This window comes from Rutidosis leptorrhynchoides, chromosome 1 (assembly GCF_046630445.1).
Source record: "Rutidosis leptorrhynchoides isolate AG116_Rl617_1_P2 chromosome 1, CSIRO_AGI_Rlap_v1, whole genome shotgun sequence".
In the NCBI taxonomy this organism is placed as follows: Eukaryota; Viridiplantae; Streptophyta; class Magnoliopsida; order Asterales; family Asteraceae; genus Rutidosis; species Rutidosis leptorrhynchoides.
In genome coordinates this window covers 40175932-40197256 of record NC_092333.1, presented here as the reverse complement: position 1 = coordinate 40197256, position 21325 = coordinate 40175932, and the positions used below count along the sequence as shown (strand labels likewise).

General features: G+C 31.9%; 1 protein-coding gene across 1 annotated transcript; it reads right to left on the bottom strand.

Moving 5' to 3' along the window:
* Positions 1-9356: 9356 nt before the first annotated feature.
* LOC139859113 (ethylene receptor 2-like) lies at positions 9357-13077 on the bottom strand. Its single transcript, XM_071847923.1, has 3 exons — positions 12764-13077; positions 10463-12367; positions 9357-10147 (listed from the first exon to the last, which is right to left on the bottom strand). The coding sequence occupies exons 2-3, from the start codon at positions 12242-12244 to the stop codon at positions 9602-9604; spliced, it is 2328 nt and encodes a 775-aa protein (XP_071704024.1). The 5' UTR covers positions 12245-12367; positions 12764-13077; the 3' UTR covers positions 9357-9601.
* Between the last annotated feature and the right edge of the window lie 8248 nt (positions 13078-21325).

Below are 21325 nucleotides of genomic sequence, written 5' to 3'. Positions count from 1 at the left end.
TTAGAAAACTCGCAATTTACGTTTTGTGACTCGTACCTTTGTCAAAATATAGTCTTAAATTATCAATAAACTATATCATTCAAAGTGTATCTTAAACTTTCGAGTGTTTTGGTCATTTACTTTTATAAATCATTGTCTCGCTATTTGTTGATATATATATATAATAACAAATCGTTTTATGACCAAGTTAATATATATTTTCAACATTCATAAACACGTTCTAAATATACGTCGCAAGTTATTCATACAATTAATATTCCAACTTATCATATATATTCAAATAATTATTTAAACCAATAAGTTTAATGTACGGTATTAAACAATTAAAACTTTATTACGTTTTCAAGTTATAGTATATATATGTATCTATTTACATGTAATGGTTCGCGAATCGTTGAGAACAACCGAAGGGTACTTGAATAGTTCAAAAATTTTGAGATTCGGTTTTACAGACTTTGCTTATCGTGTCGGAAACGTTAAATCATTTAAAGATAAAGTTTAAATTTGGTCAGAAATTTCTGGGTCATCACAAATAACCATGGATTTCATTACGAAATTGCCAAGGACTGCAAGTAGTCATGATACTATTTGGGTGATAGTTGATCGTCTAACTAAATCAACTCACTTCCTACCAATAAAGGAGACAGACAGTATGGAGAAATTAGCACGCCTATATTTAAAGGAAGTAGTTTCCAGGCATGGTGTACCCATCTCCATCATATCTGATCGCGACACCCGATTCACATCACGTTTCTGGCAGTCATTACAAAAAGCATTGAGAACTCGATTAGATATGAGCACCGCTTATCACCCACAGACAGATGGTCAAAGTGAAAGAACAATACAAACATTGAAAGACATGTTACGGGCATGCGTGATTGACTTTGGAACCAGTTGGGATCGACACTTACCGTTGGCAGAATTTTCATACAATAACGGCTATCATACGAGCATCAACGCAACGCCATTTGAAGCACTTTACGGTAGAAAGTGCAGATCTCCTATCTGTTGGAGTGAAGTAGGAGAAAGACAACTAACTGGACCAGAAATTATTCACGAAACCACCGAAAAGATCATTCAAATACAACAGCGATTGAAAACGGCCATGAGTCGCCAAAAGAGTTATGCTGATGTAAGAAGAAAATCGCTAGAATTTCAAGTGGGCGACAAAGTCATGTTGAAAGTGTCACCCTGGAAAGGCGTTGTACGATTTGGTAAACGAGGAAAGTTAAGTCCTAGGTACGTAGGACCCTTTGAAATCACCGAAAGAATTGGAGCAGTTGCTTATCGATTAAAGCTACCGCAAGAACTTAGTAGTGTTCACGACACATTTCACGTGTCAAATTTGAAGAAATGTTTAGCTGAAGAGGATGTCGTAATTCCTCTTGACGAAATACGAATTAATGATAAACTCCATTTTGTCGAAGAACCTATTGAAATCATGGACCGTGAGGTCAAACAATTAAAACAAAGAAAAATACCGATAGTTAGAGTTCGTTGGAATGCTAGACGAGGACCCGAGTTTACTTGGGAACGTGAGGATCAAATGAAGCAAAAGTATCCACATTTGTTCACTGATATCGCTCATGAAACAGGTACTACTCAAAATTTCGGGACGAAATTTTCTTTAACGGGGAGGTACTGTGATGACCCGAAAATTTTTGACTTATTTAAACCAATTCTCTATAGGATTTATTATTTTAACACGTTAAACAAAGTCTGTTAGATTTAGTCTCAAAATTTTAGAACTGTTTCATATATACAATTACCTTTGATTACTCTCGACGATTCATGAACAATTATATGTATGTATATATATATATATATATATATATATATATATATATATATGTACAAGTAAAAACGACTTTCCTACAGTAAAACCCTATTTGCTACAGTAAAAATTACTTTGCTACAGTAAAATACTATTTGCTACAGTAAAACACTATTTGCTACAGTAAAACAGTATTTTGCTACAGTGCTACAGTGAACACTATTTGCTACAGTAAATACTATTTGATGTCGGCGAACTAGAAAACAAAGCTGTCCAGCCTAGCCATGCGATCGCATGGCAAAAGCATTGAAAACTCATGCGACCGCATGAGGACCAAAATCAGGAAATGTGCCTATAAAAGCCAGCCTTGTTCTGCCGAATTAGGTACTCAGAATTCAATATCACCCTTTCTTTCTATATTTATTTTATAATTATAAATTTAAATTAAGTTTAATAATAATAAGGTATATACGAGGGTGTTTTTAATTCGGGTTTCAAACCGTTTTAAAATAAGGAAATATTGGGTATTGTTCGGGGTATTGTTCGTGAATACAAGACCAACCATACAGTCATCCACTATCTTTACGTCTACGTAATTTGCCTACAATATTGAACAGTGAGTTTATAGTCTCCCTTTTTAAATACTTTAAATATTTTTGGGCTGAGAATACATGCAATTTATTTTAAACGCGATAAGACACAAGTACATACTAAATTCTACACTGAGTTAAACCGAAAATTCCTTAGCTTTGGTAACTAGTAGCTGCCAGTACATAGGATATGGACTGGTAGGCGCGAATAATTGTATATGGATCCATAGGGCTTGACATCCCCGTCCGAGCTAGAGCGCTAGCCTTTTAACGGACGTATGTTATTTGAGTTTAAGACACGTTGGTTTGCGTGTATTAAAACGAATGGGGTAATTATCACTATAGCGTTAAGTTTAGTTACCAGGGTGCTCTGTTACGTAGAATCTATTGATAAACTTTTGATGAAATCTTGTAGTCTATCTTTATATATGTTTATGACTCGAGCAATTAAACCTATAACTCACCAACATTCGTGTTGACTTTTTATCATGTTTTATTCTCAGGTCCTTAGAATGCTTCCGCTGTGATGTGCTTGTTGCCTGCATGGAGTCTCTCATGCTTTGTACAAAGTTTATTGCATTCAAAATAAAACTGCGTTGTGTAATAAATGATTGGACTGTGATGTCAACCTGTAAATTAAAGACTTATGTATTTCGGGGTTTTGCTTATACCTAAGCACTCGCCCACATGTTTATAACTTTCTATGTTTAGAAAGTCACTTGTTTTAATGAATGCAATATTTTATCAAAACGTATCATATAGAGGTCAAAACCTCACTGTGAAATCAATGATTAACGTGCCGCGTCAATAGCGATTTTGACGGGTCGTTACAACCGAGGCCTAAAAAACAGAACGACAACACACAACAAATATGAAAAATAACTAAAAAGGAGACCAAACTAACAAACGAACTACACAACCAAAACACACAAAATCAAACTCCATCGCCAGTGTTATTCATGTCTTCACCATTACCTGCAAAAGCCTTGAAGGAAAAAGTCGAATCCTCGCCGTTGGTAGAGCCCGTCCCAGTTTTGCTTCTTGTATCTTGTTTCTCTTTTTCTCTTTCCGAGAAAAAGATTAGTTATATATTTTTCGTTTTTAGCCAAAAAAAAAAAAAAAAAAAATGATAAGAACATGGTTTTCATCGCCCGTAGTGGTAGTACCAGCTGGAGTTAATCAAAATTAAGTGTCAAACTAAATCAACATCGTGCCGGTTCATAATAAATTAATACTCCCTCCGTCCCATTACAAGTGTCCACTTACTTTTTGCACACAGTTTTAGGAAATCCCACTAACTTCATTTTCCACCAATCAGAAATCTTCTATCTCCAGAATAACCTATTCTCATTGGTTGAAACACAAAGTGGACACTTGAAATGAGACGTTCCAAAATAGAAATGTGGACACTTGTGATGGGACGGAGGTAGTAATAATTATCTAAAACATTTGTATATATATAATGGTATATACATCTGGAAATATCCATGTGGCAGAGTATATTTTATTAAATACATCTTAAAATAGGAGTAACCTGAAGATGATAATAAATATAATATAATTTAGATAGATAGTACGGAGTAGTTTTTAAAGTTTTAAAAGACGAATAAAAAAAGAAAGTTGATTAAGCATCTAGAAATGGGAAACTAGATTCTGGGTTCATCTGAAGTGGTGAATTTATGATAGATTTCGTGTATATTATATTTTATTTCATCATTCATACCCCCTGCTCAAAACTTTACAACATCTTTTATTTTATTCCATATTTTATATTTGAACAAGTGGAATTCAAATATGTATATTATATGTGCCAATATAATAATTGTTTCTTGTAAGACCACCTTAGATTTTTGACATAATTTACTTAGGTACATGCAAATGTTGGATTTGTTGCGACTCCACAGGGTCCACCTGAGATAGAAAATAATATATTATGAATATTATTATGTATTATTATTCCTTATTAATTACTTTATTAATTACTGTATTGAATTTTAGACATACTGTATTGAATTTTAAACGTGATTTAAAATTTATAAGAAATTTGATTCTACTATTTTCATTGGGTCTCAATTTTATTTTATTATCTTTTTAAAAATATTTCTACTTATTGACCGGAGGTCCACTCAAAAGCAATCTCTTTGTTTGTCGAATAGAGAGAGTGATAACTTTCTTTACTTTTGAGATTGTTTCACTCTAGGTGAAGAAATGACTTGTTTTTATTCTCGGATAGGGGAAAGATTGTCTACATCTCACCTCTCTCATACACCACTCATGTGATATTGGATTTTGTTGTTGTTGTATAATTATTATTATTTTTATTATATATATATATATATATATATATATATATATATATATACACTACTACAAAAAAAAGGAATCCAAACCGGTTTTATAGACTTTCGAAACCGGTTTTAAAACCGGTTTCTATGGGTAGGGGTTTAGAAAGTTGAGACCGGTTTTGAAACCGGTTCCGAAACTACACTTTGCAAACCGGTTTTTAAAAAAAAACCTCTCTCGGTTGTCACTTTGCAAACCGGTTTTTTAAAAAAAACCTCTCCCAATTGTCATTTAAAAAAATTAAATTATTATACGCTAGATCTTCATCAATCTAACGACCCGTCAAAATCGCAATTGACTCGGCACGTTAATCATTGATTCCACAGTGAGGTTTTGACCTCTATATGATACGTTTTGATAAAATATTGCATTCATTAAAATAAGTGACTTTCTAAACATAGAAAGTTATAAACATGTGGGCGAGTGCTTAGATATAAGCAAAACCCCAAAATACATAAGTCTTTAATTTACAGGTTGACATCACAGTCCAATTATTTATTACACAACGCAGTTTTATTTTAAATGCAATAAACTTTGTACAAAGCATGAGAGACTCCATGCAGACAACAAGCACATCACAGCGGAAGCAGTCTAAGGACCTGAGAATAAAACATGCTAAAAAGTCAACACGAATGTTGGTGAGTTATAAGTTTAATTGCTCGAGTCATAAACATATATAAAGATAGACCACAAGATTTCATCAAAAGTTTATCAATAGATTCTACGTAACAGAGCACCCTGGTAACTAAACTTAACGCTATAGTGATAATTACCCCATTCGTTTTAATACACGCAAACCAACGTGTCTTAAACTCAAATAACATACGTCCGTTAAAAGGCTAGCGCTCTAGCTCGGACGGGGATGTCAAGCCCTATGGATCCATATACAATTATTCGCGCCCACCAGTCCATATCCTATGTACTGGCAGCTACTAGTTACCAAAGCTAAGGGATTTTCGGTTTAAATCAGTGTAGAATTTAGTATGTACTTGTGTCTTATTGCGTTTAAAATAAATTGCATGTATTCTCAGCCCAAAAATATTTAAAGTATTTAAAAAGGAAGACTATAAACTCACTGTTCAATATTGAGACTCAATATTGTAGGCAAATTGCGTAGACGTAATGATGGTAGACGACTGTATGGTTGGCCTTGGATTCAAGAACAATACCCCGAACTATACCCAATATTTCCTTAGCTTAAAACGGTTTGAAACCCAAATTAAAAACACCCTCGTATATACCTTATTATTATTAAACTTAAATTTAAAATTATAAATTATAAATATAATTATATATTACAGAGAAGAATGAAAATGTTCGTCGAGCAAACTGGTGTATTTATAATACTTTTCCGTTTACTGTAGCTCATGCGATCGCATGAGTTTTCAGTATTTTTGCCATGCGATCGCATAGCCGCCTTTTCCGTTTTTGTTTGCTAGTTCGTCGACATCAAATAGTGTACTGTAGCAAATAGTGTTACTGTAGCAAATAGTATTTACTATAGTAAATCACTGTAGCAAAGTAGTTTTCACTGTATCACTGTAGCAAATAGTGTTTACTGTAGTAAATAGTGTTTTACTGTCGCAAAGTCGTTTTTACAGTAGCAATTAGTGTTTTACTTGTACATCTTATATATATATATATATATATATATATATATATATATATATATATATATATATACATAATATTAAATCATATAGAGAAATGGTTTAAATTAGTCGAAATTTTCCGAGTCATCACAATCAACCACAACATCATCATCATCACCAGATCTTCATCGTCACCAAATCTTCATCATCATTATTATACACCGAAATTATTATTATATGAATTAGAAAATCTTATATGAATACCCGTTAATTATTATTATTATTATTACTCCGTATAAATAATAAATTATGATCACAAGTGCATAAACAAACATGTAATAAAAGTTCTCATAAACCAGAGCCATAATCATTATCATGTTAACTATTGATTTAAAACAAGAAAATGAACCAAAAAACATATAAAAAAGTTGCAGGCACACTTATGAACAATACTGTCGGTATTCTTGTTCTTGATCCACTTGAAACTATTCATTTGCCTTCCATGGTGTACATGTTATATGAAGCTCCTCTTTTTCTTCTCTTCACTTCAGGATTTTCTTGATCTCCCAGCCCGTTGAAGCTGAACGATTTATCACGATCCTCAAACGCAAACCGGGTTTCAACGATATTCATATAAGATTTTCATATAAGAAAATGGAGGAGAGTGTACTGAAAGCTATGATAATGGTTAAGGGTGAAATGAATGTTAAGAGGGAAAAGAAAATGGAGCTCAGTTTTTAACTTTTTCGTTTCCCGCTCATTGCATCGAGAGAGGTTTTATAAAAAAAAAACAGGTTTTCAAAGTTGGAACCGTTTTTTTCAAAAAAACCGATTTGGAAAATGGACTTTCGGAACCGGTTTTTTTTAAAAACCGGTCTCAAATTTCCGTATTGTAAAAAACCGGTTTGCAATCTATGTCGGAACCGGTTTTTATCGTTTATCCATAAAAAAGGTTTCAAAAAGGGGTTTGGAAAGTCATTTATGTAGTAGTGATATATATATATATATATATATAATTTCCTGTGACTATCAAAAAAAAAAAAAAAAAAAAAAAAAAAAAAAAAAAAAACCTTTATAGATTTGTGACTTGGAAGAGGTTGCCAACAGGGATGGAATTTTGAAGAGGGTGTTATAGACTACAGAAAGCATTGTCAGCTATACTAATTATGATTGTAACTAGTTATAAGCTTTAAAAAATTACTCTATCTAATCTGACGGTGGCATAAAAATTACACTATCAAGTGATATCATTAGTAAAAATTCAAAAAAAAATTCTTTGTATTGCATATTTCACTAATAGCGCATGCTACCACTAAATAGATACTCTCTCCGTCTCAATCTGATATGCTTGTTTTTTTTGGGATATCCCAAATTAATACTTCACTTTTAAAAGTAGATAAATTCTTTTGTACCATTGCTTTATGTATATGTAAATAAAAATACGTGGTAAAACATGAAAGTGAACGGAAAATTACAAGATGATGATGACGTTTTTTAAACTATGTAATTTTATCCGAAAAGAATTAAAATCGAACGGAGGGAGTACTTGATCCGCCCTTGCATATAGTGAAAGGGAAATTAGTGATATGCATGATGTGTCAAGAGACTTTGGATAACGTTCAAAACTTAATCATATATGTGTTCAAATGCTTATGAATTTTAGTACTATTTCATTTTGTCTCACATATTTTGCTTTATGAATTATCTTTATCGTTTTTTTATACCATGCATCTCAGTTATATACTAGTATATTTTAAAGATGGGTCATCGGATGAACATATAAGATTGTTGAAACTACTTGGGCAAGGGCAGATCTATTATGATTTCACTGGTAGCACTAGCTACCAATAAAATACACGATACATTAGAATTTTTTTTGAGTTTTTAACTAGTGATACTACTGAATAATGTAAATGTTTTGAGTGATACCATCAGACAGTGTGATTTTTTTAGCTTGTAACTATTCAGACTCGTAACTACGAATCCTAGATCCGCCACTGAAGACAGGGTATTTTTTACATAGATGTACAGGACCTATTCGTCTATATCCCGTGATCGTTTATAACCCTTCAATTTTTTTCGAGTCACCTCTGGATGCATTGATGTTTTAGCCCGAGACATTTTGAGAGGAACTCGGTATCCCAACCACTATTATATTGAGATGGTTTTTTTTTCTTTTTTTTTTATTATATATATAACAATGAATCATGATAAATTGAGCTTTCGTTGTTCTGATATCCTCATAATAAGTCTCAAATGCAAACCTTATTAGTAGCACATTTTAAAGTAGTCGGGGAAATGACTTCTCTTGCTAAAAATGATTATATATTGCAATTATAATTGTTTATTTGATTTAGTATTGCTTAAACCTCTAGTTGTGACATCACATCACATCTTATCTTAATTAAGGATGGTAATGGACCTAATGGTATAAAAGAGAAATCATTTCCTTCTCCAATTGTATTACATTTCTAATTTGATCAACACCTACTAACCATATCAAAAACAAAAGAATCTTTTGGATAAACTATATATACTCTCTTGATTTATTTGTTTCAGTTTAAAACTTATTTTAAAAGTAAGTCCAAAATAGAAAACCATAAGATATGACCCATTAATACAATGAATCCCACCTTATTTGGACTGTGACAATAAAAACAAATGTGATCATATTTGTGTTGACGTGTTCAGAAAGGTGACCATCACAGAGTCTTGAAAGTAGCCTTTTATACATTGAAGGTGGCTTTGCTATTGACTCATTTTTTATTTTTACTTTTTAATTTAAAAAATTGTGGGCCATTGTATTATCATTTCCTACCTTCATACGTACTCAAATTCATGCATGATTCTCTTCCATATTATTACGACTTTTGACCTGTGTCATCACCTTATATTCTCATCTCCAACAAATAACCAATAAACAATTTTACAAATCAATACAAATTTGTAAATATCTGAATCAATCAATATGTGTAAAAGATATGCATATAGTTGCTACTCATATTTTTTTTTTCTATTGTTTTATTTAACATAAATCTTCCAAATAGAAGACTGAATCTACACATAATTTCTACGGAGTAAAACTTTACAGCAACTCATCAAATAACGTTTTACTATTATATATAATATATTTATATTATATTATATATTATTATATAAAAAAAAAAAAAATAAACATGCAAGGCTGCAACTTTAAACAAATCCAGAATAAAGAAAAGAAAAAAAATAAAAGAAAACCTCAATATTCTTAGTTAGAATTGTTAGTTCAACATTTTGGATTTGACTTTGACTTTCACCAAAAGTCAATGGAGGTTGTTTGTATGGATCAAGACTCTTCTAATTTCATCAGTGATCCCTTGCAAAAGAACAGGTTTATGAATAACTCCATTGATTCCAATCTGTAAGCATTTTTCCCACACATCTTTATCACCATGGCCTGTTAATGCAATGATCAAAGGCCAGTTTCTGCTACGAGACTTGCGAATTCTTGACGCGATTTCAAACCCATCGATATCAGGTAAATATAGATCCAATATCACCAACTGGTACGATGAAACGGGTTGGTTTAGACCCATGAGGCAGTCTGAACCAGTAGCCACTGTTGACACAATGCAGCCCAGTTTCTCGAGTAGCTTACGAGTAACAGCCCGGTTCACGTCATCCTCATCAGCTAGCAGCACTTGCAGGCCTCTGAAAAGAGAGTTTGATGATGGGTTGTGTTCAGACGATTCGCCAGTTTCCGAGATACCGATTACGATTGATGGTCGAAGTTGAAACCGTAGAACAAGCGACATACTTTGATCAAATCCCACTGGATTCGAAACTACCCATATCTTCCCTTGCATCAACTGCATGTCCAAAATATTCAAATATTAATATATTATGTAACACTGTTTAAAAAAAAAAAAAAAAAAAAAAAACTATTATGTAACACGGTTAGGTTGCGTTTGATAAAACTGAATGATTTGGCGCTGAATGAATCATAGTTCAACATTCAGCACCATATGTCATTCACATGTCAGGAACTAATGCTTTGAATGCTGAATACTTCTGCATTCAGCACTAAACCATTCAAATAAGAGGTAATCAAACGCAACCTTAGTTAACTAAGAGTCTAAAATCAGTAAAACAGTTTGAATTAGTAAAGAAATCGAATAACTAACCTCAACGAGCTTCCTGCACATACTAAAGCTCAAACTTTGCTCGACTGAACCACTGCGTGTCCTATCGGTCCTATCATCAGCAAACGAGCGTTGCAAGTGAGGTACAAAATCATTAATCCCGAGTTCAAATTTGACACTCAAATAACCATCAGACGAATTCGATTTCCACGTTGCCCATCGTTGTTCGTTTCTCCCATGGCTTCCGCTCTCCGTTTTTGAAATCCTTAACAACAAACGCCCGCCACCTCCATTATCACCCCGATTCAAAAGGTTCCCAACCATATGCAAAATAACCTGAAAAACCCGTCTCTCGTCTCCCATAACGTTATCAGGAAGCGATTTATCAACCTCGATAGCAAATTCGTAACCTTTATAAGTACACGAACATTTTGCAAGATAAGCGGTTTCTTTAATCAAAGAATGAAGCCGAAACGATCTCATTTCCAATGGAAACCTTTCTTTAGAAGAATCATCCATTACATCATCGATCAACATCGACAAAACATTGCTTGTTTTCATCATAGAATCAACAACAACACGTTGTTGACTAGTCAAACTCTCATCTTGAACAATCGAAAGTAAACCCATAATCGAATGCATAGGCTTTCTCAAACTTTTACTCATCACCGTTTGAAACAAGTTTCTAGCTTGACTCGCACGCATTGCATCTTGCTTCGCTTGCTGCAACGCTCGATTTTGTTCCGCTAATTTATCCCTCATAAGTTGTGATTCTTCCAAAACCGCAGCATGCGAAAGCGCGACAGCAACTTGGTCAGCAACAACTTTAACTATCTCAAGTTCTGGATCGGTCCACATTCGAACGTGGTCCCCACCAGGAAGAACCAAAACGAGAATCGCGTAACACGCCTGAATCATCTCGGGTGTACCACCTTTAAAATTACAAACCCTAAGCATCGGCATTCGTATAGCAGCAACCTCTCCAGGTGGGCCTGACCCGCCTGACCTACCACAGCTTAACGTAGCCAGTGGTGATTCTTGACTCAGTAACTTTGCCCCGTCGCTTCCTTTAACTTCTTGAATATCAGGGTCTTGAATCGGGATCGAAAAGTCAAACCTGGTCAAAGACTGTCCACCGTTTAACTGATGAGTCAGATTCATCACGGTTTTATTCGAATCAGGCATCCATATCGCACAATTATACAAATCCAACGTCTCGGATAACTTATCAAGTGTAGTGTATAAAATCGTGTGTCGATCGAGTGACTTCCGAATCTCTTGAGTTAGCATTCGCACGTGCCAACCCGCTTCTTCTTGTTTCTTGATCATACCCATTTCTCTACCTAGATCCCATGTTTTTTTCTTCAACATCAATTCTCTAACTTTAACTTTTAAAAGTAAAGGGATAAGTGTGACCAAAGTAATAGCGGTTGCAAACGAGACCAAAGCCGTAAGGAACTTGAAAATAGTGAGAGCAAGCATGAGTTGAAACGGGTGGGGCTCGTAAGTCCACCCGTTTAACAAATGGGTCATTCCACAAAGAACAATAAAAGCAATGAATTCAAAGAGTACCCATTTGAAAGGCACATTTGAGCAACTAACGAAGTATAACAATTCGATTGGAATCGAAAAGTACGCAACTGCTATCAAGAAATCACTCACCCTTTGTATTTCCATAATGTTTTTGTACCCAAAAAACCCCTCAACCTCACAGTTACACCCTGTGAACCCGTTATCCGACCCGTCATCATCTGAAGCGAAAACACAGACTAGCAACAACGAAATCAACCCGAGAGATGCTAATGTTTTCGACATTGCATCCATCGAATTGATTCTTCAATCCATGTATGTATATAAGTAACAAGTTGTTTCAATCTTTCTTCCCTAATTGATCAATTTGAGATAAACAAGTACTATTTGATTTATTATAAGATCAATAACAGCACCCTGTGGATTCAACAATTTGAAAAAAAAAAATATATATATTATATATCAGCAACTTAATAAATAATTACATATAAAAGTATAAAAGCTGCAATTGATAAAATAATGTCAAATTCCCCACTTGAATCCCATTCATGCATTTCCCCCAACCTGCTATTCATTAAATTTTAATTCCGGTTTTAATTTAAATTTAATCTGTCCTTAAATAAGTATAAAATCTAACCAACAGTAGTATTTTATTTCATTACAATTAGTAATAATCTATCTATCCTTGTACTAAAGTAAATGGGATAATTTTAAATAAGCAAAATGATAGTAATAATTTACTCAATTTTGGAAAATCCCATATGAAACTGAAACAGAAAATCAACAATGTATTCATAAAAGTATGAACTCTACCTTGCAAGAACTCATCTTCAAGCACCACCATTAAGACCCAGATTTTGTTTCTTCTTCGGATCAGATCAATTTAATTCTAACTTAACAAGAAAACTTAAAGATCCAATCTTGTAAAGAAAGAAAACCCAAAATTTGATAATTTTTGATTGTGTACTGCAGAATCAAGAATCTTTATTTATAGGTGGAAACTAGAAGGAAGAAATATGTGTAAATAGATAGATACATGTATGATGATGATGTTCATTGTATATTGTATATATAAAAAGAAGTAGTACTTGTAATAGTAATTCTCATCGGTTATTTCACCTTGTAATATTTCCTTTTGTGTAATGAATTTTGAAAATAAATGGTGCCTTTGTGGGAAACGGCCTTTCCTAGAGAAAGAAAAAACTAAAAATTAAAATCAATCAAAATTAAAATTAAAAACGTTTTCAATACCCCCTATAGCCTATAGGGGAGAGAGAGAGAGAGAGAGAGAGAGAGAGAGAGAGAGAGAGAGAGGGGGGGGACCAAGTTGGAATACCATGTACCAACATGCCATACCAACATTTTTTTAATTATAATTATAATTAATTAAAATTAAATACCATCTTTAATCTTTAATTCATATGTATAAAACAAAAATATACTGTAGTATTTTTTGTCAAAAAAATGCTATTAGTAAACAAGATGAAAAGTACAACTAATATCATGATAGTCTCAACAATTTAGAAGACCTTGTGCAAAAATAAAAATAACAGTTAAATATTTCAAAACATATAAATTGATAATGCTAAAAAAAAAAAAGTTAACTACGATATCGACATCAAATACTCTAATTTGTCACCCACACACACGTTAGGAGGAAACCCAATTCGCGACGATGTTGACAGTACCATCGAAGGTTAGGAAAACTCCTAGAGACCTTCCCAAATCGCATTGATGTTGCTAGTACCATCAAAGATTGGAAACTCTCTGCTTGGAATGAGAATCAAACATTAGTTGGCAGTACCTCAAGTTGAACTTCGGTGCTGATAATGCTAAAAATTATCAATATAAAAAATATTTTCTCAAGACCGTGGTAATAAAGTGTTTTGTCCTCCAATTTTAACTAGACTATTATTTAAATAAAAACCATACTTCTAATATATATATATATATATATATATATATATATATATATATATATATATATATATATATATATATATATATATATATATATATATATATATATATATATATATATATATGAAGTTGTTGAATAATTTTTTATAGTCACTACTTTCAAATATATCATTTTCAATTGCTATCAAAGTCAATTCATTATATATGTAACTTTCAAAAAATTTTGCTCTTCTAAATTTGTGGACTCTTTTCGGTTGCTCGTGTTGGCCTAAATAGAGGACGTCTCTGACTAACAAAATAGGAAATCCATCATTGGCTAATTAGCGACTAAACATTGAAACCTAAGCAAACTATCTCACTAATATGAAGAAACACACTTTGTGCTAAGAAACGAAACAAATTTAAACACTGGCAAACAAAGGAAACATAACAACCGATTACACTAAAAAGAAAATAAAAATAAAAGCGTTGACGATCGGGAAAACACTAAACGTCACCACAACAAAACATACATACATCAAACAAATCATTCCTAGTGAATGATCGGGGCTAAATGTTGAATTTAGCATTCGACGCGTTTATTTATTAAATATGAATGACATGATGTTGTTCAGCATTTATTACTGAATTATTCAAAACTGAAATACTCTTTTAACATTAAACACATAAATATTATGCAGGGGCGGAGGAAGGGGGTGCAAGTGGGGTCGGCCGCCCCGACTATCAAAATTTTTTCAATGTATTTTTATGTTGAATCTGACGTTTTTTTTTCATTTTTTTACGTTTTGCCACCATCGAAAAAAGTTTCTGGGTTAGCTCCTGAATTATTATGTGTTACCCTCTTTAGTTATATTAAAAACATTTATTAAACAATTATGATGTATTTTTATTTATGTAAAAGGTTAATAACATAATTTTACATTATTTATGTTATATATTCAAAATAATTATTAATCGGTTATTGTTATTCAGAATTAATTTCATTTAAAAATTTTAAATTATTCGGATTGATTATTTAACACTAACTTATTTAATTTTACGCAGTAATAGAAAATGGATGTTTTTCAATTATACGTTGATATGAGAGCAAATGAGCAATATACAAATGTAAAAGTGACAAAAATAATCAAAATAAACAAACTAAAGCAGTAAAACGTGATATATGGTGGAACAATAGAAACGTTTGAAGAAAAAATCTAAAACTAAAAATTGGTGGGATCCACACCGGAGAAGATGAAGAGAACTTAGACGCACTTTTGCATCAAAACGTCAACCTCAACCCAAATTATATTCATGGATTTAAACGTCTCTTTCAAAATATCGCATTCCCAAATTTTATTTTACCCACGCCCCCATTTTTTCTACTACTATTAGACCATTTCCAACGGGCCTCGTGCTCAAGGCTTTCTGAGCTCCGTCCTCGAGGGCGCCGTTGACATTGGTGCCGCCCTCGACCGCCCTTGATTGAATTTCATTGCTCCGTGCTGCTCTACTCCTTCCACATGCAATTTTGAGGGCGAGGCTGCGTGGGTCCGAGGGGTGCAACGGCCATATTTCAGCAACGGTTATTTATTTTTTTCTCCTATATAAATATAATCCATTCTTCCATACCTCAACACCATAAAAATTATATTAAATTACTCCAAAATCAAACAATCTTCACTACATTAAAAATCACTCAAAATGGCACTCACTCTCGTCCCAATTTATGCTTACTATAAGGGTGAATATTCGGATGATTGGAAATGGTATACACTTGGCAAAAAAAATCGTTCGAAAACGTTGACGTTAGTGAAATGGATATTCCGAAGTTGTTGGAGTTTGTCAAAGAAAAAGTGGCGTACCGGTTCACGGACTTGGTGTATTACAATGACGCTGAAAAACTATACAAGTTTCTTTAAAGCGACCCGTCCTAATCCATAAGGACGAATACAATAGCATATGATTACATTGCGAGGTATTTGACCTCTATATGATACATTTTTACAAACATTGCATTCGTTTTAAAAGACAAACTTTCATTTCATCGAAAGTTGACAGACATACATACCATTTCATAATATCCAAACTATAAATGACCTAATATATCATTTACTTAATAATAATCTTTATTGAACTCAACAATCTTGAATGCAACGTCTTTTGAAATATGCCATAAATGACTCCAAGTAATATCTTTAAAATGAGTAAATGCACAGCGGAAGATTTCTTTCATACCTGAGAATAAACATGTTTTAAAGTGTCAACCAAAAGGTTGGTGAGTTCATAGGTTTATCATAATCAATCATTTCCATAATTTTAATAGACCACAAGATTTCCTTTATTCAATAATCATACACTCGCAAGTGTTTAAAAATCATTCATATGGATTGAACACCTGGTAACCGACATTAACATAATGCATATAGAATATCCCCAAACAGAAACTCGTTTGTATAATATAAACTCGAAGTAATAAAGCATACCATTTTTCAGTATGGGGGGAGTTAGTGCCCGTAGATCTACCTTTAAGATTCGCGTCAATTAGGGTGTCTGTTCCCTAATTCTTAAGCTACCAAGCTAAAAGGGTGATATTCGATTCGATAATCCAACCATAGAATGTAATTTTCGAGTACTTGTGTCTATTTCGTCAAACATTTATAAAAGCAGCGCATGTATTCTCAGTCCCAAAAATATATATTGCAAAAGCATTTAAAAAGGGAGCAAATAAAACTCACTATACTGTATTTTGTAGTAAAAATACATATGACGGCATTGAACAAGTGTAGGGTTGGCCTTGGATTCACGAACCTATATCAGTCATATATTTATATTAACACACATAACTGTAATCGATTAAAATTATATAGATATAATTTTATTAGTTATATTATTTTATATTATTAATATATATGTTTCATATTTTCATTTTATATGTTTTTAATAAATACTTAATATATTATATATCAGATTTAAAGTATATGATATGTCATTTATAATAAATATCATATATCGTTATTTAGAAATATCATATCATGTATTAAAACTTAATATATGTTTATTTTCAATATTTGAAATAAGTATTTAATATCATTTTAAAAAGATAAATTATCAATGTTAATATATTAATTTAAAGTATTTTAGTAGTAATAATAATAATCATAAAAATAATGATTTTAGTATTAGTATTAATAATTTTAATAATAATTGTAGTTATAATAAGGTTACTAAAAAAAATAATGTTGCTAATAATAATAATAATAATAATAATAATAATAATAATAATAATAATAATAATAATAATAATCTTAATAATAATAATAATAATAATAATAATAATAATAATAATAATAATAATAATAATAATAATAATAATAATAATAATAATAATAATAATAATAATAATAATAATAATAATAATAATAATAAGAGAAACCATAATACTACCTCACATGAAAGAGCTCCAAAAAGAAAATAACTGCCCATGCCCGGACTCGAACCCGTAACCTTTCGTTAACCCAACACTCACTGAGACCACTACTTTATCCGTTTCTTTCTGTATTAATTAACAGACCAACTTTATTTAACCCATAGTTTCGTCTGATTTCTTCTTCTTCTCTAAACTAATCTTATCATCATCATTATGCAATGAGCTTCATCACCATTAACATCATCAATAAACCTTAATTATCACCTTCATAATCACCATTCATAACCATGAGTAACATCATCATTATGTTACGCGTATCATCTCACCATCACCTCGCTATCATAATTAACATCATCTAGCTCTAATTATACTTAAAATGGATACGGCCAAGGTTCAGTTCAACAGAAGGTTGAGTTGGGTCACGACCCAAAGGATAAACAGAAGTGACAATCCATCAAAGAACTAGAAATCGGCCCAATACAAACTGAAAAGAAATGGCCCAATCAGGAATAGAGGGTTTCGGTTTATACTCAATTTAGTGGAACGATTTTTAAGAAAATAATAAACTGATGGCTTTTGATTTATAGTTTTCGAAGGGTATAGATACACCACCTGTGCAGACCGTTCCTTTTATCTTCATCACAAAAGATTATCAATTATTCAATTGCTTTTGTCGGCCATTATGTGGTATTAATCCCACTTTCATTATCTTTATATAATGCATTTGTATTTTAATTTTCTTTATAACCAAGTTGCCAAGCTCATTCATATGTTATCACTTTTCGTTTCATTACATAACAATTACAAGAAAATGAAACAGTAAATTGTATGATGATGGTGGCTTATGAATGAAGAGGAAGGTGGTTCACATATGTCATGACCCGAAAATTTCGATCAAATTTAAACTCTGATAACTCTGACAAGATAAGCAAATAGATGTGTTGCATTAAAATATTTTTTTCATACATTTAATTAACCATTGGACTTTACCCTACGATTCACGAACAACCTATAATCTAAAACTCGAACCCGTCATGATTTATATATGATTTTGCTTTCTTAAATGAAAACGTTTTATGATATAATAATTTCTATTATTATAACCTCTTAATAAAATGATTTTGAATATAATTAGTTCTAGAAAACTAAATTTTATAATATTTATATATGAAATGATAAAAATTTACTATTAAACGATGCTATTTCAAATTAAAAATTTTACGTATTAAGTCGTTTTATTTTTATGAAATAATTTTTGTAATTTTTTTTAAAAAACGAAGTTAAATTAAAAATGTACAATTTGTAAAGCACAGCGTACAACAACGTGTAGCTTAAATAGTTGAATTTAAATTAATTCATTTACTATTCATTGAATAGTAAATGAAACGAAGTTAATTCATTTACTATTCACATGAAAACGACATGATTGAAATTATTAATTATAAGTTACATAAAATACCCTTGAAGTATTTTAAAAATACGACTTTTTAAAAATTTACGATTCATATTAGATTCTAAATTTATTATTATATTATTATATTTTATTTCAATATTATTATATTATTATATTTATTATATTATTATATTTAAATTAATATTATATTATATATCTTTGTCGAGTTAAAAACTAGGAAAACACATATTACGCTTATAAACATTATAAACGAACCTTTTTACAACTAAATTTATAAAGCTTAAGACTAAAACAGATATATATATATATATATATATATATATATATATATATATATATATATATACATTCAAATATAAAAAGTGGAATTTTTATTCATATTTTTACCCGTCAATTATTAGCAACAGAGTACGAAATGCCGGTCCGTGAAAACTGTCGGCAGATATTATTGAATTCTAATTCACACGTTTTTTTTCTTCATATTATTATATTATTATTATATTATTACTTTATTATAATATTATATTATTATATTCTATTTCAATATTATTATATTATTATATTTACTTATATATACTACGTTCATGTTCTAGTTGAAATCACACATATCACATATAGATCATATGTTACTCCGTAATTAACTATATTATTGTTATTATTATTATAATTATTATTCTTAATATTATTATTCTTAATCTTATTATTAATTAGTAGTATTAGTATTATGGTTACAAAATATACATAAAATACTACGACGAGGTTATGTTCAAGTGATTTCAAAATGAGTTTTTCAAATGGTTTAAAGCTAAGGAATTCATGGGTATTAAATAAGGAGGTTATGGGTATTGATCGGGGGTATTGTTCGTGAATCAAAGGTCAACCTTGCATTTATCATTTCCGTTGCGTCAGCATACTTTTCCTGCAATATTGAACCACAATATTGATACGTGAGTTTTCATAGCTCCCTTTTTATATATATTTTTGGGCTGAGAATACATGCGTATTTTATAACTGTTTTACGAAATGGACACAAGTACTAAAAACATATTCTACGTTGAGTTGTACCACTTTGCATATTTTTCCCTAATAGCTTGGTAACTAATATTTACATGTTGTAAGAGCATGTAAGCGCGAATCCTATTGATAGATCTATCGGGTTTGACAACCCCAACCAGGCTAGTCGCTCTAGTATCGTAAACGGTTGCATAGTACTTCGTTTTTACTACACTTGGTACAGTGTAGGGAGATTTCATAATAAATGGAATATGTCACATTAATTGTTAAGTATGGTTACCGAAACGCTCAACAACTTATAGAATACTTTTATACACTTGCGAATGTACAGATATTTATAGAAACTGAAATCTTGTGGTCTATTACTATTACGGAAATGATTGATTATGATAAACTATGAACTCACCAACCTTTTTGGTTGACACTTTTAAGCATGTTTATTCTCAGATATAAAGAAGCTTCCGCTATTTAACTGCTATGTGCATGGAGTCTTACATGACATATTTTTCAAGGAAACTTTGCATTCATACATTAATATGTATTATATTTTGACTATTTAGTCAACTGATGTATTATTATGAACTATCATTTATTGGGATTGTCTATATGTAGAAATCACCATAGGTCGAAAACATTTATGTACATGCTTTAAAAATGTATACTGATTTAAAAACTTTCTTATATAGAAAGCGCGTCTTTTGAAATGAATGCAATGTTTGTAAAATGTATCATATAGAGGGCAAACCTCGCAATGGGACCGATGAATGATGTGCTGCGTCAATAGGAATTTTGGCGGGTCGTCATAACATACAATAACAAAGCAGTAGTAGCAAAAATAGCAATTTCAATTTATAAGTGATCGAGTGGAGTGTGTGAAATTTTGGTGGTAAATGAACCATACCAGGAACAGAATTTGTAAACCACTCGCCAACAGATGCAAGATGGGTTTCAATGCTATGTGACGGTTGATGGGGATCCTATCAAACAAAAGCTGTAGTCACCACTGAAATTAAAGTAGGAACAAGTGGTTATCGTTGAGGTTTTGAAAGTGGCGGATGGTTTGTTGATGATTACGGTTTTGGTTGTAGTTGCATAGTGGTCTTGGTGGTTGATAACACGTGACGGTTAATGGTGGTCGAATATGGTGGTTGGTGAAACAGATATAGGAACTGATAAATAGCAGCGAGCCATAGCAACAGTCTGCCAACAAGTGTTATAGAGAAATCGTGCAATAGCAGTTGGGTTTTGTGGTTCTTCCAGTGTTAGTGATTGTTTGTGATTGTGTTGATTAAGAGAAGGAAACAGGAACGAAAGAACATAAGGGTTTCGATGAAGATTAATGAAGATGATGATCTATGAAGATGATGATATGGTGGGTTTGTAATATGCAAGTTAAACAAGTGGGTTTTGTAATGGTGATCATCGATGAAGATGATGATGGTGACGAGGGATGATTGTTGAAGATGGTTATCGTACAAGAGCAAGATGGTTCGATGATTATGGTGGTGACGGTTGAACATAGTGGTTGTTAGTGGTGATGAAGTGGGTTTTGTTGAGAATGATCACAGTTGGTCCGTTACAAAATAAAACGGCACACGATTTTGTAAGCTAGGATTGT

What these genes read in the sequence shown, in the direction of transcription:
- LOC139859113 (XM_071847923.1), bottom strand. Translation starts at nt 12,244, where the DNA reads ATGGATGCAATGTCGAAAACATTAGCATCTCTCGGGTTGATTTCGTTG. An exon ending in TGTGCAGGAAGCTCGTTGAG is followed by an intron (nt 10,148 to 10,462) that starts GTTAGTTATTCG and finishes TTGGACATGCAG; the next exon opens with TTGATGCAAGGGAAGATATG.